At 41.5% G+C, this 27,255-nt stretch overlaps 1 protein-coding gene and 1 long non-coding RNA gene across 19 annotated transcripts in view; one reads left to right on the plus strand and one right to left on the minus strand.

Moving 5' to 3' along the window:
* The window catches only part of LOC310706629, a 97,189-nt gene that overhangs the window by 43,449 nt on the left and 26,485 nt on the right, over positions 1–27,255 (plus strand). Inside the window, exon 6 of one of the 4 annotated variants that reach the window (XR_014525958.1) lies at positions 22,731–23,142. The exons of the other annotated variants lie outside the window; for them this stretch is intronic. This is a non-coding gene — a long non-coding RNA (uncharacterized lncRNA). Of the gene's footprint in view, positions 1–22,730; positions 23,143–27,255 lie in introns of those variants that run through there. 4 annotated transcript variants of the gene reach the window in all.
* The window catches only part of KCNMA1 (potassium calcium-activated channel subfamily M alpha 1), a 557,989-nt gene that overhangs the window by 28,131 nt on the left and 502,603 nt on the right, over positions 1–27,255 (minus strand). For 8 of the 15 annotated variants that reach the window (XM_083502375.1, XM_083502383.1, XM_083502382.1 and 5 more), the window contains 2 exons: positions 5,762–5,875; positions 2,825–2,955 (listed from right to left, as the gene is read on the minus strand). In XM_083502375.1, coding sequence (XP_083358501.1) covers positions 2,825–2,955; positions 5,762–5,875 — 245 coding nt within the window. Of the gene's footprint in view, positions 1–2,824; positions 2,956–4,683; positions 4,768–5,761; positions 5,876–27,255 lie in introns of all 15 variants that reach the window. The other 7 variants (XM_083502377.1, XM_083502379.1, XM_083502380.1 and 4 more) reach the window with 1 other exon arrangement.

Here is a 27,255-nt window from a genome sequence, read left to right on the forward strand (position 1 = left end):
TCATTTTGCAATTCTGATATTTTATCTACTTGATTGTGAACTCCTGATTATCAATATATTGTTGTTGCAGTCCTATGGCTTTTGTTTCAGCACTTTCTGTGCTTGCTAGGGAAACCAGATTCAACAGAGGGCGGGGCGCTTGCACCTTTGAATGGCCATGTAGAATAGGGAGTTCTGGCAAGTGCATCCCTGCCAGACCCCCCCCCCTCTACCCTGCTGTAAAAGGTACAGAAGCCCCGTCCCTCTTGGCCTCTGGTCGCACTATGGACAGCAAGGCTGCTGCTTTCGGATAGAAGATGGTTGCTGGTTTGAGTTTCAACAGGAAGGGATTAGAGTTAGCATCACAGAGACCTCAACCTGTTCTGAAAAGATGCTCTTTCCAGAACCAGGTTGAGTATTTTAGTATCCAGAGAGCTATGCCTGCTACTTATCCTACTGTGGCTTGGACTCCTGCATATTTCACAGTTGGTAGAAGTAGGAAAAGGTGCATCTGTTGAAATTCCTGGAATTGCATGGACTGAATTTCAATGGATATGTTTGGTAACCCTGTTTTTTCTTTGAGGGTGTAGGAGCTAATCTTTAGCTCTTAGATTACTACTACTACTACTAAAACAATGGGGGGGGGAATCTTGTGGCAGCTTGAAACTCCAGAAGATTCAGAACATTCTAAATAACATTTTACTATGTAGTCAGGTCTTTGGACATGAAACATAAGGCCATGTGGGAAAATTAACTAGAAAACTATTTTCTGATCGATCAATGAAAGAGGTGACGCAATCTGAATCTGCTACTCGCAGTAGGAAAAAAATCTGAATGCATTTAGAAAGGTGATTAAGTTTAGCACAATCCTTTTAGGCCAAATTCCTGCTGTTGGCTGTGTAGCAATCAAGAGTAAAGACCTTTTAATTTGCAGCCACAGTTGCTAACTAGATAATCATGTGAGCCTATCTGCAATTGTTCCAGCTTGAGGGACAAAGGTAAGCACAACCCTGGCTTACTATAACCTGGGCAAAAGACAGGTCTCTATATTTGAGCTTGCAGTGCCACCTAGCCCTTTTTTCTGCATTCCATCAAAACTCTTTTGAAATAGCACAACTATTTGGGGCCTGCTTTGTAAAATCCCCCCTCCCTTTTAAAAGTAATATAATCACAAGATCTTATGGTTCACCATTAATGCTGTCATGCTTCTTAAACTAATTGGTCTCTTACAGAAAATTTAACTGAAAATTAACAGAGCTCTTTAATACATTCTAATAGCATTTTGCCTTTCATTTATAATTATTCTAAAACTATCATTTTCTGTGTCAAGGCTGCCACATTTAAAATATTTGCTAGTTTGCATAGAGTAGCTTAAAGAGAAACTCCAGTGCTGGAGTATTTGTTTTTTGTCAGTATTACAGAAATGCATTTTTATTTGTATAGTTTATTTAAAATATAATGGATCTCCAAATGCTGACAGTCTTGAATTGAAGTCATTATCTTAAAGCTAGTGATGTTACAGGGAGTGAACCCTAAACAGAGCAGAAATAATCTAATGTATTTATCTGATAAATCTACCACACAGATTTGTACAGTATTGCATGATTTAATCATAAGATAAACCAAGAGAGTAGTTTATCACCTGATAATATTTCTGAACAGCAGGAAAGTATAAGACTTGTGTTATATTTTATTTAACAAAAATTGCATTGTAAGGAAACCTCTAAGCGCGTTACAAAAATAATCATTGTGGCTGTCAACCAATGTTAAAAAAATAAAATTTTATTAGATAGATTGCCTTGTTTTTGACTAATTGACTAAAGTAAAACACTGTATTTACACGAATCTAATGCGCACCTCGGTTTTCAAAACCTTGAAACCAAAGAAGTATTTGCTGCTGAATGTAAATGCGCCATCAAATCTAATGCGCACCCTCATTTTCGCTGCGTAATTTGGTCAAAAAAGGTGCTCATTGCACAGTAAAGCCACATATTGCAAAATCTAAACATCCACTACTTCAAGGACTGTGAATGAAAGGATAGCTTTACTCTTAAATATGATAACTTACCTCATTAGGGAACTGCTTACTTCCTCAGCTGTGTTTCTTGTGAGGCCCGTACTTGGCCATATCCCTGCACAACTCCTTGGCTGGATGGCTGGCTTCTGCATATTGTCTTTCTCTTGAGACCCCCAAAATTATCCACTGCCTCCTTCCTCAGTTACCTGCTTCTTACCTGCATTCGTTTTAGGTGACTTTATTTGTAGCCATATGGGAACATCCTTGCATCTTGGACAGGATTCTTTAAAGGGGTGGGGGAGGTCCAAAATATCATACAGAATACCACTCCTGCAGCCATTTGTTCCTACAGTAGCAGTTCCAGGCCTGTTGTGCATGCAACATTTATTCTCCATCCTGGATGTAGGCTGCACACGTGAGCTGAGACAACATTTGAATTACACAGCACGGAGCAGAATTAGAGGTGGGTGTTTTCAACCATGCAACTAGTTGTGGGCTGAAGGACAGAGGCTTAGCTTAATGTCACAAGGGCACCTGAGCAACCTATTCTCAGACCACCTTGCTAGTTTGTCCCCACTGTAGTTCTTAAGGCAAATGAGGCACTGGGAGGTGTTTCCCCAGCTGAAAAGCTGTGTGTTCTCTACAACCTATGAGCCACTGGTTTCTGACTGTACTATTTCTACCAGTGCTGATTGAAAAGTTAAGGGTGTACAGGCAGAGTGAGACATACAAATAAAAGGAGCAGTCTGTTTTCCAGCAGAGCTGTGGTTGAAATGGCAGGTTTCAACCATCTGTGTAATGAGGAAATAGAAAACACTGGATACTTACTGCGCTCATGAGAGAATCCAGCACGCTGACTGCGAATGCAGTTCCACACGCAAACGGTTGCGTGAGATACAGTTCTGTATCAGGGTCGTCGTCATCATCTTGGTCCAGAAACTGAACATTTGAATCATTCACTAAAAAGATAATGATTACAAATAAATAAACCAGCAGAAGACCTCATCATGCTACATGTGTCAGGGGGGGGAGTGTGTGTGTGTCCCCAGAAACATAGGCGGGTTGGTGGGAATGGAGTTTAAATGGGTGTTTGAAATGAGTGTTGGGAGAGGAAACAAAGAAACAAACACCAGCTGATCGTTATGAAATGTGAATGTCCCAAAAGGTGAAATAACTTTCTCATATGAGGAGTTTCTTGGTATCATCAGGAGCACAGCCAAGATTGCCTTGTCAGTAGGAGGGAACAACTCCAGCTTTACATTACACAATAGAGATCACACAAAATACTGTTTCAGCTCAAAGACAAGCAAAGGCCCAGATGGCTTCTTATAATAGACCTGGTGTGGCACATTTGAGGAATTTCACCTGAAATTAAACCGTATCTGAAAAAATAGGATCAGTGTGATGAAGATTTGCTTTATTTATTTAATAGATTTATAAACCGCTTCATGACCAGAGCCATCAAAGCAGAGTACAAGTGGTTTGTTTTTGTTTGTTTGTTTTTTTAAAAAAAGATGGTCAGAAAGGAATGGAGACAGTGTCCTGGACCCATATTCTCTGGTCCTAATATTATACAGCAAAAAAACTAAAATGTGTTTTACATGCCTTATTATGAGCACTCCCTTATCCCAGGCAAATTTTGGCCACAACATTCTCCATTTATAAAAATCCCTCTGTGTCTTATAGTCAATGAATAACAAAATTGCTTTGTTTAACATTCTTTTCTTCTTCTTTTTGAAGCAAATGTCTATTTGAGAGAGTACATTCCGCTTCAAAAATGGACCTTTGGGGAAGACAAGAGTCTGTTTTCAAATGCTAAATTAAACCAAGGCACAATCTTCAGCAGCATTGTATATACCACTTCCTACTGGCAGACTTGAAAGACTAATAACTCACACAAGGCTAATACCTGACACAAAAGCTTTCCCACCTTTTACATGGTGACAATTTCTGAATCGCAGCAAAATCTAATGTGAATGTTGCAAGGCTAAGCCTCAATAGCTTTATCGTTCTGGCCTACATTCTCCTGCTAGGATTAGTATGAAATGTCTCTGAGCTAAGATGGGACTAGAGGTAGGATAGGTTTAAGAGTGCAGGACTTTGCCATAGGAAGTGCTAATCAAAATTTCACTTTCCCAGAGAAGCCTGTTTAGAAGCTTAGCTGGTTTCAGGACATCAGAACCCTTAGCTTTTGTGTGGAAAGTGGGCCCCCAAAACAAACCAACAGCTTAAGGGAAGAGCTGATGCTGGAGTTTCTTTCTCCCCCACCTAAAATGTCTCTTATTTCTTCTTTGACTCCTCTGAGAGCTGTTAAGACATGTCAGTCAAATTGACAGGTGGCTAGATTTTTTTTTTAAAGGAAAGCAAAGCAAGAGACAGAGAGAGCGAAAATGTCTAGACCAAAGAAAAATGAATTGGTGTGAAGATACTATGGGAGCAGCCGGCAGGTCAGATGAGTGTGATCAAAGATTTACTGATGCTGCCTATGGAGGGGGGGGGGAATCATTAAGAAAAACCAGAACAAGACAGTCGATTTCAACTGGAATCACAAATAAAACACATTCAAAGCGGTGCTCTGAGGGTAGCCCCCTCTGATACAGCCAGATAAATAAAAGAGAAAGCTGATGACAGTAGGAACAACAATAAAACAAAAGACAGTTGATGTGAAGGAAAAAGGCACTTCTTACCCAGTTCAGTTATCATTAGAATGTGAGTTCCACTGTTTTTTTCCTGACTGATTGAAACCAAAGGCAGAAGTTTGCCAGGCTTAGCTAATAAGTAAAGTGTTTAGGAGGGGATTGGGGTGGAAGGGGAAAGAAGGCACAGAAAGAGAATAAAGTAAGGGATAAGACAGGTAAGGTCTAAAACTAAATGGAAAGAAAGTGAACAGGACAAAGGGACTACAAATCAAGCTTGCCTTTACTATGAGAAAACAGAATGGCTTTCACGCTTCACACTGCTTGACAACACTCACTAGTCTAATGCCACAGCAGAAATGGGAAACAAGCAAACGGTCGCCACATTCCATGATAACACTCCCAATGCCATTACGGAACAAATTAGTTATTAATTTGTCAGCATAAGAGCAGAGGAATGAACAAGCAAATACTTATTTTTGGTTAAGATGCAGGTAGCACACGGGGCAAATGGTTGCATTTTCTCTGCAACCAAAGAGCCACACCTACTCTGGCACATCAGTCCTAATAAACAGATGTGCAATCCTGCATCTGCCCACAGGGGTGCTGTAATCCAGCGGGCAAGTGTAAACTGGGGGATAATTGCACTCAATGCAATGGCTCTTACTACCACAACCACCCGCAAGGGGGAGAGGGAAGTGTTAAGGTGGTTTTGTTGAAAGGCAACAGGCAAACAACAGAGTGTAATGGTGGGCAGTAGCCGGTGGACCTTCCAGCTGTGGCAGGTTGCCCACCCACACTTCTGTCCGAATGTAGGGATCAGCCCCACTCTTAACACTGATTTCTGTCTCCCCTCTGGTGGTGCATCCAAGCTTTGTTTTATAGAGCAGATTCTGAAGATCTGTCACCAAATAAGGGAAGAAGTAAGATTATGTTCAGGCTTCAGTGAAAGAGCTTGCTTAATCATGGTTTCCCCCCGCCCTCCCTTCACAAGAATAATTAAACATCAGTACATTAAATGAAAGGTACTACGTATGACCTGTGTTCATTTCCTTAGGCTGGCAAAGAGGGAGAGAAGAAGGGTAAAGAAATGAGCAAACAAGAACAGATCACCTTCAATTTCTCTTACCTAATTCTGTTATAATAGGGATATCAATTCCTGTTGTGATTGAGTGCTGACGTAGAAGGCCATGCACCGGGCTGTTGTCTGGTGATGATCTGTCCATTCCTGGTGGTGAAAACCCTGCGGAGAAGAAGAAGAAGAGTTTGGATTTCCTATCCCGCTTTATCACTGCCCTAAGGAGTCTCAAAGCGGCTAACAATCTCCTTTCCCTTCCTCCCCCACAACAAACACTCTGTGAGGTGAGTGGGGCTGAGAGACTTCAAAGAAGTGTGACTGGCCCAAGGTCACCCAGCAGCTGCATGTGGAGGAGCAGAGACGCGAACCTGGTTCACCAGCTTATAAGACTACCGCTCTTAACCACTACACCACACTGGCTCTTCACTGCGGAGAAAACATCATGCCAAAATTTAGGCGTTACACTGGGTTACCACTTATTTAACAGCTTTCAATGGTTCCTGGTCTATTCCTGCGCATATTAAAAAAAATTATTTTATTTACTTTGCTTTCAAAACCCTTATTTGGCATGGGGCCAGCTTATCTGAAGGATTGCATGTCTCTACATGTGCCTGTCCAGATCTCCATGATCATCATCTTAGGCCAGGGGTTCTCAGAGGGTGTGGCAATGGCGTGGCAGGAGTCTCAAGGACAATCCAAGAAATAATGAAACCAGTTCAGTGTAGTATGGTACAGTATCAACAGAATTGTTTTTATTTACAGAATGTGGATAAATATATTTTCAAAATGAGAGCAAGAACATCAAGTGATACTGAGGACAATCCTAGTTGGATCTCTCCCCCCCCCCCCATGTATTCCCTATTAAAAAAAAATCAGAACCATGCTGGTTTTGATTGCTCCAAGAAGCTCAGAATGGTATGTAAGGGATACCTAGCTGAGTTGCAGCATTGACAGGACCTAATTAACGTCAGACATAATAATGGAACCTGCAGACCATTGACCGAGCTTGGAATTGTTATTTCAGATTAGTGGACTGAAATCTCTGTACTGACCTATGCCTTCCATGCCATGCTATCTTACAGACCTTATCATACGACAGAATGGTTAATCGGTTTAAAAGGTAATTAAAACAAGGAACAGGGCTGTGCTGCTATCCTTACCCTTGTCCTTACTTGCTCTACAAGGCTCCACCCCCTGAACATCCGTATGCTGCCCTAGGGAGGAAATCTATACGTCAGCAGCCAAGGCCGAGAAGTGCTCTATTGCTGCCTATTAGGTGTATCTGACCAGCAGTGTTTGGAAAGAGTTTTTGGAAACAGGAGAAAATCAGGCTATAGTTGGCTGCATATTTCAGAGCTTCTCCAAAGTGGAACTGGTAGTCCTTTGCATTCTTCTCTAAGCAGAATATGGCTGCAATATAAATACATGAACTCTTCCTACTCACCTTAGCATGGCAGCTTTTAGCCTCAACCCACCCACCCCCACTATCCCCTCTCCAGTGTTTGTTTGAAACGCACATGACATTTCTGTGAGACTGTCAGCAGCTTTATAATTTCAAATTGTATACACAAAGCAAATGCACAGAAGAAAAGAAGTACTAAATGGCTTGCATTTTCTCCCTGAATGGAAAGCTAGTTCTACACAACTGTATACAAATGTATTTATTTAAAACATTTGCGAAATAATTTTTTCACTCAGAAACAGAGCACTCAGTGCATGGAATTAAATGGCTGGTTGGCATTTCCTCACCAAAATAAATTAATAAAGGTTGTCTGGTTTGCCAGTCTGGGGGTGCCATATTTCAATAAAATAAATGCGCCTTTAGAGCAACAGGAATGAAACAAGTCCACTCCAGGGTTGCCAGGGGAAATAATTTGCTTATATATATAAATGTTAAGTATTATTATTATTTCCATTCTCTTAGAGAGCTGGCAGGGAGAAGAGAGGTAGACAGCAGGCCCCCTTCCAACCTCCAGGAACATCCTCTTTGCAGTCTTTTCTAGCCAGCCCAAAGCATAAATTTTAGATGCTGCCTATTTCCTTCCTTCAAAAAAAAAAGGGGGGGGGGAAGGAAACATAAACTGTTTTATCACAACTTTTATTTGAAAGTATGAAAAACTGCAAGTGACAGCTGTGCGAATTCAGTGGATGTGAAGTTTTTGAATTTCTTCAACTTGACAAGTAAACACCTTAAATCGGTAATGCTATATATGCATAATACATGGCCTGTATTTTGACATCCATCATCAAATGCTGACTTGAGAAAATACAGATTTGTACGTCAAGGAATAGCACCCACAAAGCAGGAAGGAATTCAGGTCACAGGGTATTAGGAAAGCAGTATTTCATTACAGCACCAGAAACAGGCTAAGTCATGAGATGTAAGTGCTGTTTGGGGATGTGAAGAGATTCTCTTCTACTTCACAGAGCCCTCCTTCATTCAGAAATGACACGCTTTACTCAAAATATCCATTTTCATTCGCCTTCTCATGTTTTCAGTCATCCAAGCTTAAATATTAGGGCCCATAAAACTGAAGAGGGGTGACTGTTATTGTTGATTTTCCTTTGGTTCATAAAATAACCCCACATTAATTAGGAGCTACAATGCTAGCAGTTGCTTCAGTTTATTGTCTAGAACAGTCATTCTCACACTCCAAGCCCTTCCTCTGCTAACCACTTGAAAATGGCTGGGGAGTCTCTCAGTGGACCATTAAATAAATAAACTTTTTTCCTTCTTCAGCACCACCACCATCTTCAAAAACATCATCATGTTCTGGAAATTACATGACCTGGGCCTGAGAAAAAGGCAGCTTTAATTGGTAGGTTGCTAGGGGGGGATAATGACATTAAATTTATATTTATTTAATCAATTTAATTTTTAATTGTGCCAAAAGCTTATTTGAGCTACTGAAGGCAGTGTGAGACATCTTGCAGTTTGATAGCTAGCACCCAGTGTTGGAAGGAGTTGCCATATTTATTATATTTAAATAGTATTGGGGATATTGGCTTGGACCCTTAGTCTATGTTCCAGTCAGGATATGGGGATTCCTGGCCGCTTCCGACTGCAGCGTCTAAAAAACCAGTCCTGGTGATCAGAAGCTGCAGAGCAAGAGACAAAAGCAGTGACTTCTGCAGACACAAGCAAAAAAAGGCTGATTGGATCTAACCCCTTAATATTCAAGCACATCTTTATTATTTTCCCTTAATCCCAGTTATACAACACACTAAACTAAAGCTGCTTACGAAAACAAAAAACCACACATACAATTATGTCTTGTAGTCTTAAAGGAATATATTCTTTCCCTTCACTGAAAGGGCATTTATGCTCGATAGGGATCTTGTTTTTGCCTCGCTTGACCTTGGGGCCCTCTGCTCTTTGGCGTCTGCTACCTCTTTGGGCACCCCTCTGAACACACCTTTAGGAAGGGTTCACTCCGACATCATACACCTATCATCAAGAGAGCAGGGGAACTAAGTTTTATAAGCCAATTTCATAGGCTACAAACAGGGAAACGCTTAACCCACCACCAAGGGGAACAGACCCCAGGGCAGAGTGCTCCTTAGGTATTAAACTCTGCACAGTAGACTAACAGTATTTTCGAGGAGAGACAAAAGCTGGTCGTGTATTTAGCCAGTGTGGAAATTACCGCTTACCAAACTAAAGTTAACCAGACCGTTGGGGCTAATAGCTATATTTTAGCTGGCACCCTCACGTATATACCCAATGTGTAATGGAAGGAGTGGGGGAATCCAGTTAGCAGATATATTCAGGTTAAAGACTTCTGAAACGTTAAGGGGAAGGTCAGTTTTTTTGCACAGTGCTATCCAAAGACACCCCTCCCCATATATACACAGATGTGCTAGCGAACACAAATTTGACCCAGTTTCTCATCTATTTGCCCCACAAAATGTGTCATTCAGAGCTATTTCACATTTGACAAAGCGATTGCCTGTGGCTAATTGTTAAAAAGCCTTGCTTCTTCTTAAAAGTTTAATAATTGCTATGGGGGCTTCAAATCCAATCTGAACGACAGTGTTTAAGGAGCAGGTGTTTAATTCCCCTCCCAGTTTCCATATAACCCCCACCCCCGTTATTTCTAGGGTGGAGAGGGGCAGATACAACAATGTTATGGTCCGTTTATGTTTCTCCTGCAGGACAAATAGCAGATACATAAGGAAAATGAAGGGATGGAAGGATGCAGAATTGCTCTTGAAACCTTTTAGAACAGTGGGAAATCCTACCATAGCTTTCTTAGTATCACATCTAGTTGTTCCTTCATTTTAAAAAAAGTGTTGTCATTGAAATAGGATTACAGTGAAATTGCAAGATAAAATTGGTGGTTCCTGCTTTGGTCAAACATCCAAGGGATTTTCAGAGTTGGTAAGAAATTTCAGCAAGAAATTTCTTGGGAAATCACATACATGCCTAAATACATTCACCTGGGCAAACGCAACAAGCAGCAGACTTGAATACTGATTTCTGGGTATGTTCCACTTGGCATGAATGAACCATTTAACAAGATCTGAGTGTAATTATCATGATTTTGAAATTCTTATCCAACCTCTGTTTGCTTTCTGGTATAAACCAGTTTTAAATTTAGTCTTGGTATTAAGGAATTCTGACCTGTGCTCACCTATTCAAATTAATTAAACTGCATTAATCCTTACGTTTGCTAAGGCAGGTTGCCAATGAGTTGTAAACGGAAGCTCACTGTTTCAGAAAGGGAATTTTAAATGCAATTTAGGGAAGACTTCTATAGGCACCTGGCTTTTTAAGTGAGAAAAGCAAAGCAAAAATAAAAACATCAGTGCAAACAAAGAACAAAACATATTTTGTTAAGTAAACACAACAATGCTGTTTAACACATGACTGGCAACTGCTCAAACATAAATTATATAAAAAAAATTCCCATTGCCACTTATGGGGAAATTATGCAGATTAGAATTTGATTAGGCTTATTTCATGAGACTCAATTTGGACTTTTAATCTATTAAGCTCCAATAAATGAGGCATCTGAATAGCTCCCCTGAGCAGCAGCTGTAATAACCACAGCAGTCTTCCCTCCCTGCTTCTGCAATACGTATTTCAACAATTTCTTTAGCAGACGATGTTAACGGAAATTCCAGGTCTCTGAGTACAATTACTTTTTAACTAGTATGAAAATGTCAGGTGTACAGGGTAAGGCAAATGGAGCCTTAAAATGTGCTTCAACGGCACTTTTATGGACCTCGACATTCATCACATTTTCTGCTGCTACCGTCTCCCCTCTCTTGTTTTTGACCAGCTTTGTGTGTTTGGTAGGGCCTGCAGATGTGTACATGAATAAAACCGCCATGAGGCACAATTAAAACCAATGCAAAGCACACCATTGTGCCAGGCAAGGTCTCCATGGAGAAAAGGCCTGCACGCTGCACTCTCACCTCGCCACCTTGCAATGGGATGGTGTCTGCTACTGCAGCCTCTTTCTGGGTTCTGGGTTGTGATCAAATTGTGGAACACTTTTTTCCGGTGCTCGGCAAATTTTCTGAGCACCAAATGTACAGAACCAGGGTGTGGGGCAAGCCAAATGGGCAGACAAAACTAAAAAATGCCCCATCTGGTCATTTTCTGTCAATGGGCTGGTAGGGATTTTCAGCCCAAAATAGCCTGGGCCAATATTTTGCCCTTTCAGAGCAAATCTAATGTTCAATGGCCTGCAGAAGCCTTGTGATTCATCAACGTGTGTACCTATTTCCTTGCACTTGTTCATAAAGACTCCAAAAAAGTATGCTTCCCCCACACAAAACTCAGAGCAAAATTGGTATAATTAGCCAACCATTTGTACAATATGTAAATTGCAGCTGCCTATATTTGAGGAACTGGAATATGACATTCCAAATGCTGTTAAGTAGCCATTGCTGAGCATTAAGTGAAGCAGGAAGAGGGAGCTGCTGTGATGTTAAGTGGCAACAGAGGGAGGGGGGAGTGTATTGGGGTGCTGATAAGCCCTCTCCTTACTCACTACTTAGCTATAGTGGCCAGCCAATGTGGCTGTAAGGATACTGCAGACAGCCTATATTGGAATGAAATGTGGTTTTAGAGCTATGAAATTGTCCACCCTCAAAGCTGCTATTAATCCAAGAGGCTAATAACAGCTTCAGTGGGGGGTGGGGGTGGGCATCATTTTCAACGAGAATGCCATGGGGAGGGGAAAGGATTATTGCTCTCCCTGCGGTCCCGATCCTGCTTTCTTCCACAAACCCTTCTTGCAGCTGCTCCTATTACAATGCGGAAAACAGGCGTGCTGAAGGCATTTGTGTATTTAACATCACATTTGTTTGGGCCCTAAACTTGTGTGACGGGCAAGAAGTCTTTGTAGTTACACAGGACAAAGAAGATACCGAAAGAATGAGCCAGAATATAACCAGAATACAATAGATGCTTTGCTTTTAGTTTTATGGGGAAGCAAACATACTAGAAAGATAAGCTTCTCGTAAAAAAAAGCAACAGCTGTGCAGACCAATCCAGTAAGACCTTGGTCCAGCCCTGAGAGAAAGCATGCAGAATGCAGGCTGAACCTTGCATGCTGCATCCCAGTTTTTCCTTTGGTCAATGCAAGTACTTAAAGTTATATTCCTACGCAGTGGCCACAAGGAAGTGAAACATATTAACCAGGTGAAGTGTGATAAACAAACAAAAGTACCTCCTCATAATTGGAAATAAATTGGAACTGAAATTTAAGAGGATAATATTCTTTTGGACGACATACCTACTATACGGAATTTGACAACTGGGCAACAAAAATGGATTCTGATATAGATACCTTGGAAAGATAAATGTGCAGCTCCATTTATTCAGTGGATTGAAGATCTGACTACACATGCCAACCGATGAATGGACTGCTTATAGACATAAACTTTGCATGGACAAATAGAATTAAATTTGGAACTCATTTACACAAAATACAGTAGGTTAAAAATTGCAGTTGTTAATTGTCCCCTTTTATTTATTTTTCCTTCTTCACTTTTTTATTATAAAGAAACACTTTTTATGTGCTGCATTTAAATTTAAGAATAAATAAGTAATAATAATTGGAATGAAAAGAGCTAATAAAATCTCTTACAGTCTGCAAGGGAATGTTCAGATTGCGCAGGAATGAGGCTATGTTGAAATACAAAACACATCAGAAACATTATGCTACACTGCCCCTTGCATTATGCCACTGCCTTCCATTAAAATAAATACCTTTTACAATAACGTATTACAGGGAGTATGGATTTATGTTACCTGATAATAGGTACAGACTGATGGATAATAATGACTGTTATTATTGAACAAGAGTTTTATGCTATATATGATGGCTAATCATCAATTTCTTTATGCAGTTAGAGGCATTGTTCCACTAGCGCCAAACAACGGAAGCCTCTTTTCCCCATACACGTATTATCTCTAGATCTGTAGTTGGCAGTGCTTTTCCAGTTATGCTGTTAAGATGACAAAGCCTACCAGAAGGAAGGACTCGTTTGTGCATAGTCGGTGTAATGAGCAGGGGGACACAGTACCCTGGGCTGTGGAGAAGGGTTGTAGCCCACTGGTAAGGCATCTGGTTTGAACAAAGCAGGCCCAGCTCAATCCCTAGCATCCCCAGGTATGGCAGGGGGAGATCCCAGTCTGAAATCCTGGAGAACCGCTGCCTGTCAATGTAGCTGGACCCATGGTATAAGGCAGCTCCCCATGTTCCTATGGCAACATTTCAGGCTTGGGGGAGGGAGGCCGGGCTCTTTGGAAATCAGGAAGGCACCTTCAATGTACCCTTTTTGGTGCCTGCTAAAAGCATGTTTGTTTAGGCAAGCCTATCCAGACCAGTAGAATGTCGACAAGCATTTTAATATGGTCTTCAGCTTACCATTTTAAATATCCCACCCCCTACTACAGATGTTTTCAAATGCTTTTTACTGATAGTTTCATTCTTGCCGGAAACCACTTTGAGATTTTATTGCAATCAAGTGGTATATAAATCTTGTGAAGCAAGCATCCAGAACACCTCCATGCAGCAAGAATGGCAGGGAAGGATCAGAGCGCCGCAGCTGGACATGGAGCAAAGTAATGCTAAAAATCATGTCTTGCTGTTCTTCCTGATAACATTCCTAGCATGACTGTAAGAGCTGTTTGACAGTGGAATGGACTCCTTTGGAAGGTGGTGGTCTGTCCTTGGAGGTTTTTAAGCAGAGGTTGGATGGCCATCTGCCATGGATACTTTAGTTGAGAATCCTGCATTGCAGGGGGTTGGACTGTGATTCTGAGTCTGTCTTAAGATTCTTGGAAAATACACACATACACACACACACAAAACGAATTTTCTGTATTCCCTCTAATAACTACAACTTGTGCACCTTTGATAACCATAAAATGCAGCATACTAATAAGGCATTTAAAATACAAAAGAATGACTCAAAGCTAATCACCCATCATGATAATCTAAACTGTAGTGTAAGATCTTTGAAATATATATTTTACCCATTATAAGTAAGCATAAGGGCAATTCTTTTCGTGGTCAGAGGCAATTGGGGGGCAGGGAGGAGCCACCAGCCTTAGTCACTTTCAGAGTAAGCAAAGGTGTGCTGTGGAAGCTCAAGCCTGTGAGATGTGATATTACACACACACACACACACACACACACACACGTTTGTGTGTGTGTGTGCAAAAGACACAGTTGTCTTCCATTGAATAAAACAACAAACCATTGAAAAATTCAGTGGAACTAGAATCATTCAGCTAAACAGCTCTGGAATTCCATCTAAGATGAAGGTCACAGCTGATTAAGGAGATCATCTAAGAAATTTCCAAGGAAGATACAAGAGTTTATCTTCACCTAGTGAAATTTCCCAGGAGGGTTCTGAACATCCTTAGACTGTCATTAGATTTCACTATCACCTAAAATGAATTTCGAAGTGAATTTGGAGAGTCATCCTGGGGAGAAATTTTTAAGGCAAGCCAGAAACGGCATCATTTTGCAGTAGGTTTCTCCACACTGATTGCTGTTGCAAAAGTAAATGTAAACTGAAGCCACTTGGGGAAATGTAAGTGTCTCTTTAAACCGAAATATGCTTCACAGTTGATTTACTATGGCCACAGATGATGGGAATAAATCAATTTGTTTTAACGTTACTAAAAATGCAACATTTCCCTCCTAAGTAATAATACGAACTTCTTGCAAAATAAAAAACATCCCTCCCCACCACATTGCCTTTTTGTTAGCTAGTTGCAAAGCTTGGACTTGTGTTCCCTTTACTGGCCACGTTGCAATTCACAAGTGCGCTCTCCAAAACTCACCCAAAGATGGAAGGTGTATTTAACACAAGCCAACTATCCTCCGTAATGAAATACCTTATTCTGGCCATTAAAAGTCATTGAAGAAGCATCTTGAACTAGCTGTGAGTAACTCTCTTAGGCTGCAATCCTAGGCACACTTAAGAGTAAGTACTACTGCAATTGATGCTACTTATTTCTGCATACACAGGTTTCTCCGCCTTGCTATTATATCTGCACAACCTTGTGAGTTAGATGAGGCTTACAGATAGTGATGGCCCCAGGAACACCAAAATAGCTTCATGGCTGAGTAGGGATTTCAATTCTTTTGCTCAAAAATGGGAGGGATGTTGGAGTTATTATTAAGTATTAATAAATAACCACAACAAATGTATTCTGTGCTTGCTTTAATTAAATCTTGAATTTATCCCAATCATGATCATCTGAACAGAACTGCAGTAAATCCTAAATTACTTTTGATCCCCTCCATCTGAAATGTCACACCTGGTCTTGCACTGAATGTAGCATAGTCAGACCTACAACAACACAACTTGCTTACAATGCATGAAACTTGGGATTATTTTTATGGTTTAGGGTAGGCATTGGAGGAGAGCAAGGCTCTCGTGCCCTTACAAGATATGTGCCTTTTGCAGTATGGAACCACAATTTTAGGGAATGCTCCACCTGTTGATATATTCTGTCTGTTGGGCTGCTTATTACTTGCGCGTGACCCCTGGTTTATTTTTGAATGTTCCACTGCCACCTGAGAAAGAAGGTACAGATTTGGATTTGGATTTGATATCCCGCTTTATCACTACCCGAAGGAGTCTCAAAGCGGCTAACATACTCCTTTCCCTTCCTCCCCCACAACAATCACTCTGTGAGGTGAGTGGGGCTGAGAGACTTCAAAGAAGTGTGACTGGCCCAAGGTCACCCAGCAGCTACATGTGGAGGAGCGGAGACGCGAACCCGGTTCCCCAGATTGCAAGACTACTGCTCTTAACCACTACACGCATGCCACATAAAGTATACATAAATGTTAGGCAAATATGTGTCCTCTTTAGCGAATGCAGCAGAAGACCCACACTACATACAGTATAGTGGGCCCAGTAAAGCCTTTTGGCACCCCTGCCCACACCTGGTATCAGTGCAACGTCAGGTCTAGGGCAGATGCATGTTGCTTTGCCAAAATGGCCTTGTGGGCCAAATGTGGGCCTAGCAGACTTAACAGTGGGCCAGATATTCCCCATGCCAGCTATAAAAGAATTCAGAATTGACCAGCATTTGGACAGTGCACTAAACAAATGCCACATGGATGGGATGCTGTGCAGCATCACTGCCAGCTGTGCACTAAAATATTAACATGGACACAACAAAACCCTAGCCCTTTGTTCCCCCCATTATACATTGGGAACATCTTGAAGTTAACATTCCTTTGGAGGCACAACCTTCTAAGCCAAAGAGAAAACACTGTGTTTTTAAATTCATGAACTTTCCTAAAGTAATTGCCTAAATGCACATAAATAACCATTTATTAAACAAACAATATGTGCCAAAACAAGGAAATATCCTGGAATTATGCTCGGGAGGCTGCCGGCTATCAGCCATAACATCAAACCTCTCGCATAATCCTGTAATATATTATCGATATGTTCCATTTTGTCGAAGCTGTCTTCATAATCAAGATACTATCACAGCCGCTGTGGGCATTGAAACTATTTTTAATTTTAATTTAAAGAGCAATTAAAGAAAGACAATGGATACACAAGATAATAAAGTAAGTGATTAGCGGCATGCAAACGACACAGGCTTAATGATAATACCTAGTCCTATTCTCTAAAGGGCCTGTCGAGAGAACCCTCTTCTTACTTGGGGGTTGTTCAGCTAATGTGCCTCAACCTACAATTACAACATTGCTGACACCATTAACCACTGAAACAACATCACTTCGTGAAACCCTTGTTGTCTCATTAAAATGTAAAGGGTCAGGTAATTTGCCAGCTTTGTAGGTCTAGTTTTGTTGTTGATAATTAGCAAGCATTACCCAGAATAGGCTCCCACTGGGAACCAGTGAAACTTTGTGAAATATTAAAGAAGAAACTCTCTACATTTTATTGAAAACTGAAAAGATTTGCAGCCGGCTGTGACAATAGCTAGACATCTGAAAATATGATTTGGTACTGTGCTAAAGCCCAGCATTAATGAAATGTGTGTCAATTTTAGTTGTATAAAGATAATGCTGATGAATCAGGTCTACATTTGACTTGTCTGCCTCAACATAGGCAGGTTATAGATCGACACCCCTCCCCAAGAATGACTTACTCAGAGGTCTCACTGCATTGAACAGCACAAAGCCACATCCCTATATTCACATAGAAGTAAATTCCATCAGATGCAGCACTCTTACTTCCAAGTCAAGGTATTTAGTAGTGTTAGATGGAGAGTTTATGCCTCTGTGTGATTTAGCTGCATTTGTTAAAACAAGGAGATTGAGAGAGAACGTCTTGGAATTCCCGGTCCTCCTTTTATTATAACTTTCCTCCCATAATTTTAAAACAGCTCCAATAACATTTACCATCAGTTAATATGTTGTCTGGGAACTGAGCAGTGGCCTGTTCTTTAAATGGATCTTTTGGAACATAAACCACATTCCAATAAAAAGTGAACAGAAAATTATGAATTCATTAAAACCACTTTGGTATCTTTGGTACTACATATAATATTTATATTCCAAATCCTGTAAAAATATGCTTTAATATCTTTAGGCAACTATAAGGGCTTAAATATTTATAAAATGGCTAAAGATAAAGCATAGCCCTCTTATTCCAACATACAGATGATGTAAGGCATGCAATCAAAGACAATAACACTTTCAACCCATTTGTCATCTTAAAGGAGCCTCTCGACTTCAGTTCCCTTGTGAGCCATCTGCATGAGAATTGTTGCCTGCACAGGGCACTCCAGAGGAGCTTGCTCCTTAAAAACTACCAAGAGTGCTATACTTCACATAAAACAGGGTTTTCGGAAAACGGAGACAAAACTATAAATTTGCAGGCAAAACAGCTCCGGGAGGGGCTTCAAAATACTGCTGTATTTATCTCTGGGACATCTGGGAAACAGGAAGCATTTTGATTTAATATTTCATAACACACAGGCAATTGCTTCCTTGCCTGGTATATAATTAATGCTCATAAAGAGAGGGTGTGTGTGTATGTGTGTGTAAATTTTATTTCTCAGTATCAGGTTATATATATATATATATATATATATATATATATATATATATATATTTGCTTTCGTAGATTTTCACGGGTACAGGAATGCAGGTTTTGGTGTCTTCGGGTGTCTTCCCGTGTAAGAGTTGGGGTGTCTAGGCGACGTTTCGACGAGGTCTCACTCGTCATCTTCAGGCTGGTGCTTTCGGCTTCTTGTTACTGGAACAGAGCAGGATCTCAGTGTTTGAGTTCCTATAAATACTGTTGAGGGGGTGTGGTGTATAGCCTCCAACGTTCTGGGCAGAGAGGAAGTTCCCAGGTTAGTGTGTCTTTTCTTCTTTTGTTCCTTAATTACTTGAGGGATATCTTGAGTGATTTCTTGAGTGATATTCTGAGTACCACTTAGGTGGGTCGTTAAGTGTGGATTAGTTGCTAAAGCTTTCGTGTCTTGACCTCTTGAGCTTGTGAAGAGTTTTTCTGAGAAGATGGCTGTACTGCACTTAGTTGTGCTCTGGCTTGGCTTCGTGTATAGGGGCGAGCTGTGGTTTTGTGCCCTGTGCCAGCCAGATCTGTGTAGGGATTGCAGGGGGGTGCAGCATCCGGAGGTGCCACTATGGTTTGGCTACTGGATGGTGTCTGTAATTTATCTGTGGAGAGGGTCTGGGTTTGGGTCTGGTGTGGTTGATTGGTGATGGCGTTCTGTGTGCCTCTGGTTCTGGTGTCGGTTTTTGTGGGGAGGGCTAATTTCCAGATGTCTGGCAGGCGGGACGTGTCGTCACGCTTGTTCATGTTGTGAGGGTGTTTCTCTATCTCGATGGCTTCCATGATTATTCTCTTGTGGTGATGTTCCATGTTAAAGAGCAATTTGGAATCTGCAAAATTAATTTCGTGTCCTGTTTCTTTCATGTGTTGGAAAAGAGAGGAAGTTTTTTCTTCTTTTTTGACGGCATTCTTGTGTTCTGCGATCCGTGCATTTATTCGTCTGTTTGTTTGTCCAATGTACGTGGCTGGGCAGACTTTGCAGGGTATTTCATAGACCCCTTGGTTTTCCAACTGGATTTTATCTTTGGGGTTTCTGAGGATATTGGCTATTTTTTGGTTGGTGCAAAAGGCTGTTTTGATATTGTGTTTATGGAGGATTTTGCTAATTTTATCTGTAGTGCCCTTGATATAAGGAAGGAGGGCCATGCCATTGTTTTCTTCTGTGTCTTGGTTTTTGGGGGGTGTTTCTTTTTGGATTAGCTTCGTAACCCTGTTTTGCTGGTATCCATTGGCGATTAACACATTTGAGAGATTCTGTAACTCAGTTGTCAAGTGGTCTTTGTCAGCCAGGCGTTTGGTTCTGGAGATGAGAGTCTTGGCTACGGAGTTTATTTGTGCAGGGTGGTGGTGTGATTGTGCATGTAAGTAGCGGTTGGTGTGTGTTTTTTTCCGGTAGATAGTGTGTCCTAGGGAGCCATCAGGTTTTTTGTAGATTAGGACGTCAAGGAAGGGAAGTTGGTTGTTGGATTCTATTTCCATAGTGAATTGTATTTTGGGGTGTAGGCTGTTGAGATGTGTGAGGAAGCTATCTAGTTTTTCTTTCCCGTGTGGCCAAATTACAAAGGTGTCGTCAACATATCTGAGCCAAAGTTTGGGTTTGTGTTCTGACTTGTCTAAAGCATTGGTTTCAAAGTGTTCCATGTACAAATTTGCGATGACCGGTGAGAGGGGTGATCCCATAGGTGCTCCTTCTATCTGTTTGTATCTTTGTCCATTGTGGATGAAGTACGTGTTGGTTAGGCAGTGGTTGGTCAGGTCCAGGATGTATTCGGGGGGATTGTATTTGTTTTGAATGGCTGTCAAGGCTTCATTAATGGGCACTTGTGTGAAGAGAGATAAAACATCGAAGCTCACAAGTAGGTCATCGGGATGTAGGTTTTGCTTCTTTATTGTTTCTATGAACTGGAAGGAGTTAGTAACGTGTGAAGCGATGGATTCTGCATAGGGCTGAAGTTGCTTAGCGAGAAATTTAGCGAGATTTTGTAGAGGTGAGCCTATGGAGCTGACTATTGGTCTGAGTGGTGTTCCTTCTTTGTGTATCTTGGGGAGACCGTAGAGTTTGGGGCATCTGGATGATTTTTCTCTGGGGATGATTCTTAGCTGGATTTCTTCACTGATAGGAGAGGCTTTTATTTTGGATTTGGTGGTTTTTTCCAGATAGGTGGTGGGATCTGTTTTTATAGGTTGGTAGGTAGCCAATATCCTCAGAAACCCCAAAGATAAAATCCAGTTGGAAAACCAAGGGGTCTATGAAATACCCTGCAAAGTCTGCCCAGCCACGTACATTGGACAAACAAACAGACGAATAAATGCACGGATCGCAGAACACAAGAATGCCGTCAAAAAAGAAGAAAAAACTTCCTCTCTTTTCCAACACATGAAAGAAACAGGACACGAAATTAATTTTGCAGATTCCAAATTGCTCTTTAACATGGAACATCACCACAAGAGAATAATCATGGAAGCCATCGAGATAGAGAAACACCCTCACAACATGAACAAGCGTGACGACACGTCCCGCCTGCCAGACATCTGGAAATTAGCCCTCCCCACAAAAACCGACACCAGAACCAGAGGCACACAGAACGCCATCACCAATCAACCACACCAGACCCAAACCCAGACCCTCTCCACAGATAAATTACAGACACCATCCAGTAGCCAAACCATAGTGGCACCTCCGGATGCTGCACCCCCCTGCAATCCCTACACAGATCTGGCTGGCACAGGGCACAAAACCACAGCTCGCCCCTATACACGAAGCCAAGCCAGAGCACAACTAAGTGCAGTACAGCCATCTTCTCAGAAAAACTCTTCACAAGCTCAAGAGGTCAAGACACGAAAGCTTTAGCAACTAATCCACACTTAACGACCCACCTAAGTGGTACTCAGAATATCACTCAAGAAATCACTCAAGATATCCCTCAAGTAATTAAGGAACAAAAGAAGAAAAGACACACTAACCTGGGAACTTCCTCTCTGCCCAGAACGTTGGAGGCTATACACCACACCCCCTCAACAGTATTTATAGGAACTCAAACACTGAGATCCTGCTCTGTTCCAGTAACAAGAAGCCGAAAGCACCAGCCTGAAGATGACGAGTGAGACCTCGTCGAAACGTCGCCTAGACACCCCAACTCTTACACGGGAAGACACCCGAAGACACCAAAACCTGCATATATATATATATACACACACACACACACACACACACACACACACACACACACCTGCATATTAAAAGGTTTTGCTTTCCTTTTGAGATGCAGAACAACAAATAATAATACAAAGGAGCCATAATTTGTTTCTCTGCTACTATTATTTATGTTTGCAGTTAATGTATACCACCATATGCTTAGCAGTAGATTATATCCCTCCTCTACCCATTTTCGGCTCGTTCATTTGGCCAGAGCTGGCTTGACTTTAATTAGGAGCAGAGAGGCTGTGGTGGCAGATGAGAAAGGTGTCTCTAACTGAACCAGCTATTTTCATAAAAGCCCATCTGTTTTCAGGACCCTTGGTTCTCTTCTCCTCCACACAACTAAAGCAGTGCAGAAACCATGTGGCCACACTGTTAGCCGAGGAGCCAGCCGCAGGCATGCGCATTCCCTTCCCCCCGACATTTGTGTTTCTCTTCACACAGGGTATGAAACTCACTTCATACTGCCATTTTAGATTCTTGGTTAACAGAAACTCGGCTTAACGTAAATGCTGGCTAAAGACCAATCCACTGTTAAATGGGGAAGGTGGATTCCCCAGGAGTCTGGTGGTTGGATCCCAGTCTGGAAGCTAGCATGAAGTGGCCCATTCTGCCATGTTGGGAGCAGCTCTCCCCTCTATCTTCTTTTTCAAAAGCTAGGCCTTAAAGGCCTTCAAGAAAGGCATCTCGACACTATGTCCCCCCACCCTGGCTACTTTTGCTGAAGTTAACTCTGCCTTGTTACTGCTTACAAGGTTTTCCCTGGCTTATTGTTCAATTCTGTGTTGTAAGCTAACAGAGGCATGGCTAATTCACTTGTGTTTGGCACACCACCTATCATGCTTTTATGCCAAGAGTTCTGCAGTAACTGTGGTAGTGATGCCATGAGGTCAAATATTCTATAAAAAACCCCCGACACTTTCCACTGCCCACAAACCATACCTTTAGAGCACATTTAAAGCACATCCCCCACCAAAGAATATAGGGAACTGTAGTTTACCCCTCACAAAGCTGCAATTCCCAGCACCTTTCTACAACAGCACCTAGGATTGGGAGGGGTGTGTGCGATATGCTATGGAAATGATGTCAGGGCTGCTGTGTTACCTGTTTAAACTGGTATAATTGTCAACTTCACTGCTGGGACCTCATAGGATCTCAACTACATTATGTCATTACACTGCTGGTGCTAGAGTCACTGCTGGCATAGGTTTGTCTAACCCTAAACTCATTTTCTATTTTTCTCTATTTATTTACTTTTACACCATCTTGTCACAGGTCCCATTACAAAAATTGAAAATGGACCTCGCAACAAGATCACTTATGTGGCTAAAATACAGTTCCCAGGAGAAACTCCCATAAGTTGAAGTCATTCAGAAAACCGTTCTCTGAACATTGCAAGGCTGAACTACAGTACCTGAACTGTTACGTTGCAATCTGTCTTATGATGCCTTTGGAAAAAATGTTGCTGCTCAGTCTCTTTCTCCTCCCACCCAGCTTCAGAACTGTTCAAAGCCATAAGGTGTTTTTATTGTCTGAGAATCAGTTTTTAATGATATGCCTTGTTCTTATTATGCAGGATTCAAAATCACAGCTTAAATCATTAGATGATAAAATAAAATTATTGGACTGAATATTCAGAGTTACGACTCAGAGGCAAATCCACTACATAAAGGCAATTGTTATACTTAACTGTTTAGGAAATTGTACATATAAATTTATACTTATTTATACATATAAATTCCTAAACAGTTATGTATAATAATTGCCTTTATGTGTTTGGCAAGAAGCTACCATGCACTTTCTATTTCAATTGAGGTGTTTGTGTGATGTTTTGGATTTGGTCTGTTACGGCAAGTATCAGCAGGTTTGAGGAGAAGCAAAGACACCTAAGAAATTTAAAGAAGGAATACTAAAAAAAAGAAAAGTGGTAAGCACTATATTTTTGACAACATTATTCTGCAGTGCATACAATATACTTCAAACTTTCAGTTTCCTAGTATTGCAGCATCTGATAAGCAAGAAATTTTTCATATACTGATAGCCCCTTCCCCTAAAAATTGTTGACCATCCAGTCATGGCCAGCACTGATTGAGAGCGATGCATCAAATGATACTTGCACATATGAATAGGCCACCATACATATTTACAATATACGTAGATGGAATGCGTATGTCCCTTCAAACTCAGTTATCTTCGCAAAGAGTCAGTTCACACATGCTGTTGCCCGCAATTAAGTATACAGGAATCAACTAAGGGACAAGTGTGTGAATCAGGCCTAAGCCTCCCTTTCGCTGTGAAAATTTAGAGCAGAGTAAAAAGCCTGGCCTTGCCCACTTAAGAAATGGCACCTCAAGGATGCTGATTCCGTGGAAAGGACTCACACACTTGCATGCAGTTTCAATCAACATAAACTTCCATTGTGGACAAATGGCTCCCACATGTTTGCAGTTGGGGTATTTGTATGCTTTTGAGCAGGAAAAAGAAAACCAGCCAAGGGGAAAGGGTTAAGTACAGTGGTATTTCGGCTTACAAATGCTTCAGGTTACATACGCTTCAGGTTACTGACTCCGCTAACCCAGAAATAGTACCTTGGGTTAAGAACTTTGCTTCAGGAGGAGAACAGAAATTGTACTCCGGCGGCACGGCGGCAGCAGGAGGCCCCATTAACTAAAGTGGTGCTTCAGGTTAAGAACAATTTCATGTTGAGAATGGACCTCTGGAACGAATTAAGTACTTAACCCGAGGTACCACTGTAGATCCTTTCTCCCCACTAATGACTCTGACCTCCCGTAGCTGCGTTTCATTTTTAAAAATCCTGCGTAAAACAAACATGCAACTGTGTGGCATGTGTCTTTTCAGTTTAAGTGCAATTATCTTTTCTGGAACGTTGCCTGTTTCTCAAGATTGCTCAAACTAGAGCAGTGGTTACAGAACCTGTTGGAAAGCTGCATTGTTTATTGTGTATTGTTTAGAAACCTATCTTCAGGTTTTTCCCCAGTTTTAAAAACTATTATTTGCTGTTTGTATTATGTTTGAAAATCATCTTGAGAGACATTTAAAAGGCAATTCATACATTATTATTATTATTATTATTATTATTATTATCATCATCATCATCTTGGTAACTGACTGATTCTGGGCCATGTTTTCTATCTACAACATCTATAGTTAAAGCAGATAACTATGTGGCGCAAATGTCGGCCACCAGCAATCCTCGCAGTTCCTGATGTTCTGCTGTCCCTCATAAATCAGCAAAGAAAATGCTTCAACAGTCCAATCTGTGGATATTCAGCTCTTCTACTGAATGTTGCTCATTAACTTTTGAAATAATTAGCCACTTAAAAACACACACAACCTATTTATTAGTCTTTGGGACCCCGCTTCTCAAACATGTTACAAAAGGGCCCCCCTTTATGAAGTGATTTTAAATAGGAGATGGGACTGTATGTTTTAAGTTTGCTTAGTTGATCTTCTCAGTTTCAAAGGTGTTCGTTCCTTAACGCTCATTTGAAAAGCCTGAAGAAACCCTGTTGTTCTTTATAAAACGTCTTTGAAATGACTATTTGGCTTTGACAATGATTTACTGCCTCAGAATAAACTGTTAAGATTATAAACAGCTGTTGAAACAGTTGATGGCAACCCAGCTAACTTTGGGCTGGTTTAACAGAGGTGGAACTGACAAATTATGGTTGGGACAGATTCCCTCACTATCATACAAGAACATAATGTACCCAGCAATCCATATAAAAGCAGTTTAACTTGTCAGGGTGCACATACAGGCACACCTCTGCCTTCATTTAGCAAAAAAAAAAAAAAAAGGGGGGGGGAGTATAAACAAGCAGAGGAGGATGAGTAACCCAGCAGGGGCAGGAAAACTGTTTCCACTGGAATTTTAAGTAAAGTCAAAGCAAAAAGATAATTTCCTTGAAATTCCTCAGTGACACATCTAAAGAAAATCCATGGAAGCCAAAGAACTCTCATACCAGTTCACCAGTTCAGTCTATGCAATGCTTTTTAGAATCATTAAATGCTTCAAACCTGGGGACGCGGGTGGCGCTGTGGGTTAAACCACAGAGCCTAGGACTTGCTGATCAGAAGGTCAGCGGTTCGAATCCCCACGATGGGATAAGCTCCCGTTGCTCGGTCCCTGCTCCTGCCAACCTAGCAGTTCGAAAGCACGTCAAAGTGCAAGTAGATAAATAGGTAGCTCTCCGGCGGGAAGGTAAACGGCGTTTCCGTGTGCTGCTCTGGTTTGCCAGAAGCGGCTTAGTCATGCTGGCCGCATGACCCAGAAGCTGTACGCCGGCTCCCTCGGCCAATAAAGCGAGATGAGCGCCGCAACCCCAGAGTCGGCCACGACTAGACCTAAGGGTCAGGGGTCCCTTTACCTTTTTACCTTTAATGCTTCAAACCTAGAGAAAATCTTGTAAATACTTGGAGCAAATATTCTCAGATTTTGATATTTCATTGAAAATAGCACATTTAGTGCAGCCAATTTACTGCAAAATACTCACACTTAACACCAGCGTTATTTGAATGCTATTGGCACCCATTTGTTCCCTCTCTTAGTGGCTACTTCTGGGCACCATCTCCCTCCTCCTTTGCCCTCACAGTCTTCAGCTTAGTTTGCCCACTACCCTTTGTTTACAAGTTGCTATGGAGTCCTCACATCAGGTGACCTCACATCACAATGACATGTTGTGATGTAATTGACAAAAATATGCAGGCAAAGGAGGAGGAAGGAAATGGTATTCAGAACAGCATCAGAACTATTTTAATCCTCCAGCCAGGCAAGCAAGAGTTATTATCAGAGCTCAAAGACGCATTCCAGCCAGGCAAAAACACTCAAGAAGAATACTGGTAGGGGTACAGACTGGGGAGTGGGTGGTGTGGGGAGAAGCCCCAGGGCCAGGCAGAGCAGTTTGCAATTGCATTTGGCCCATGAGTCTGAGGGTCCTCGACCCTGTGTCCTCGACACCCAAGATAAGTGAACAATCTCCAGACAGGTGTTTTGTTTTATTGAAAAGCAGCCGTTGAAGATATGACCAAGGGCAGGAGTGGAGAGGTTGATTAACCATTCAGCTCCTTGCTCAGTCAAAATCCATCTCTCCCTATGTCCTTCTTGCACATTAGAAGGCTGGGGTGGGATCCTGTATTTCTGTATCTTTCTCTCCTGCAGCTGGGGCAGGTGATTTGGAATAGATAAGTGGCAGGAGACATGTCCCCCCCCCCCAAAAAAAAAAACTATACAGCTTTACATATACTAACTTGTAAATAAATATATAAACAAATAAAAAAGTGCATATTATTAAATGATAGCTGTAATTGAAATAGGATACATCTCAATACAATAGTGGGGAGGGACAGGTACAGCAGCTCACTTTGCTGGCTAGGTGCTAACTGGGCAAACTTCAATGTCCCTGTTCTCAACTTCTTAGGGGTCTTTATCTTTTATGTGGGCTTGGACCAGGCAGATTCCTTTCAAATAGGAACTGTCTTCTCTAGGAGACTCTTCTCTAGGAGACTCTGTTGCCCCCCCCCCTTTATTCTGCTTAAAACGGCAGCCTCCCAGGGCAGCTGTTCCATAAAAGAAAAACTCTTGGGAGACTGTTGATGTATCTCTGATGTAACATTGAGTTTGTCCCTTAGAAAAAGTGGTGAAAAGCTAGAGGGAAGGCCGGGTGCAATAGGATTTGAGGAAACAAAACAATCGAAGACAGCCCATTGAGATTCGATAGCGAGGGACAGAAATTAACCACTAGCTCTGCTGCTTCCTCCTGATACCTCTCAACAAAACTGA

Source organism: Podarcis liolepis (genome assembly GCF_965112155.1).
Source record: "Podarcis liolepis genome assembly, chromosome: 5".
Classification (NCBI taxonomy): domain Eukaryota; kingdom Metazoa; phylum Chordata; class Lepidosauria; order Squamata; family Lacertidae; genus Podarcis; species Podarcis liolepis.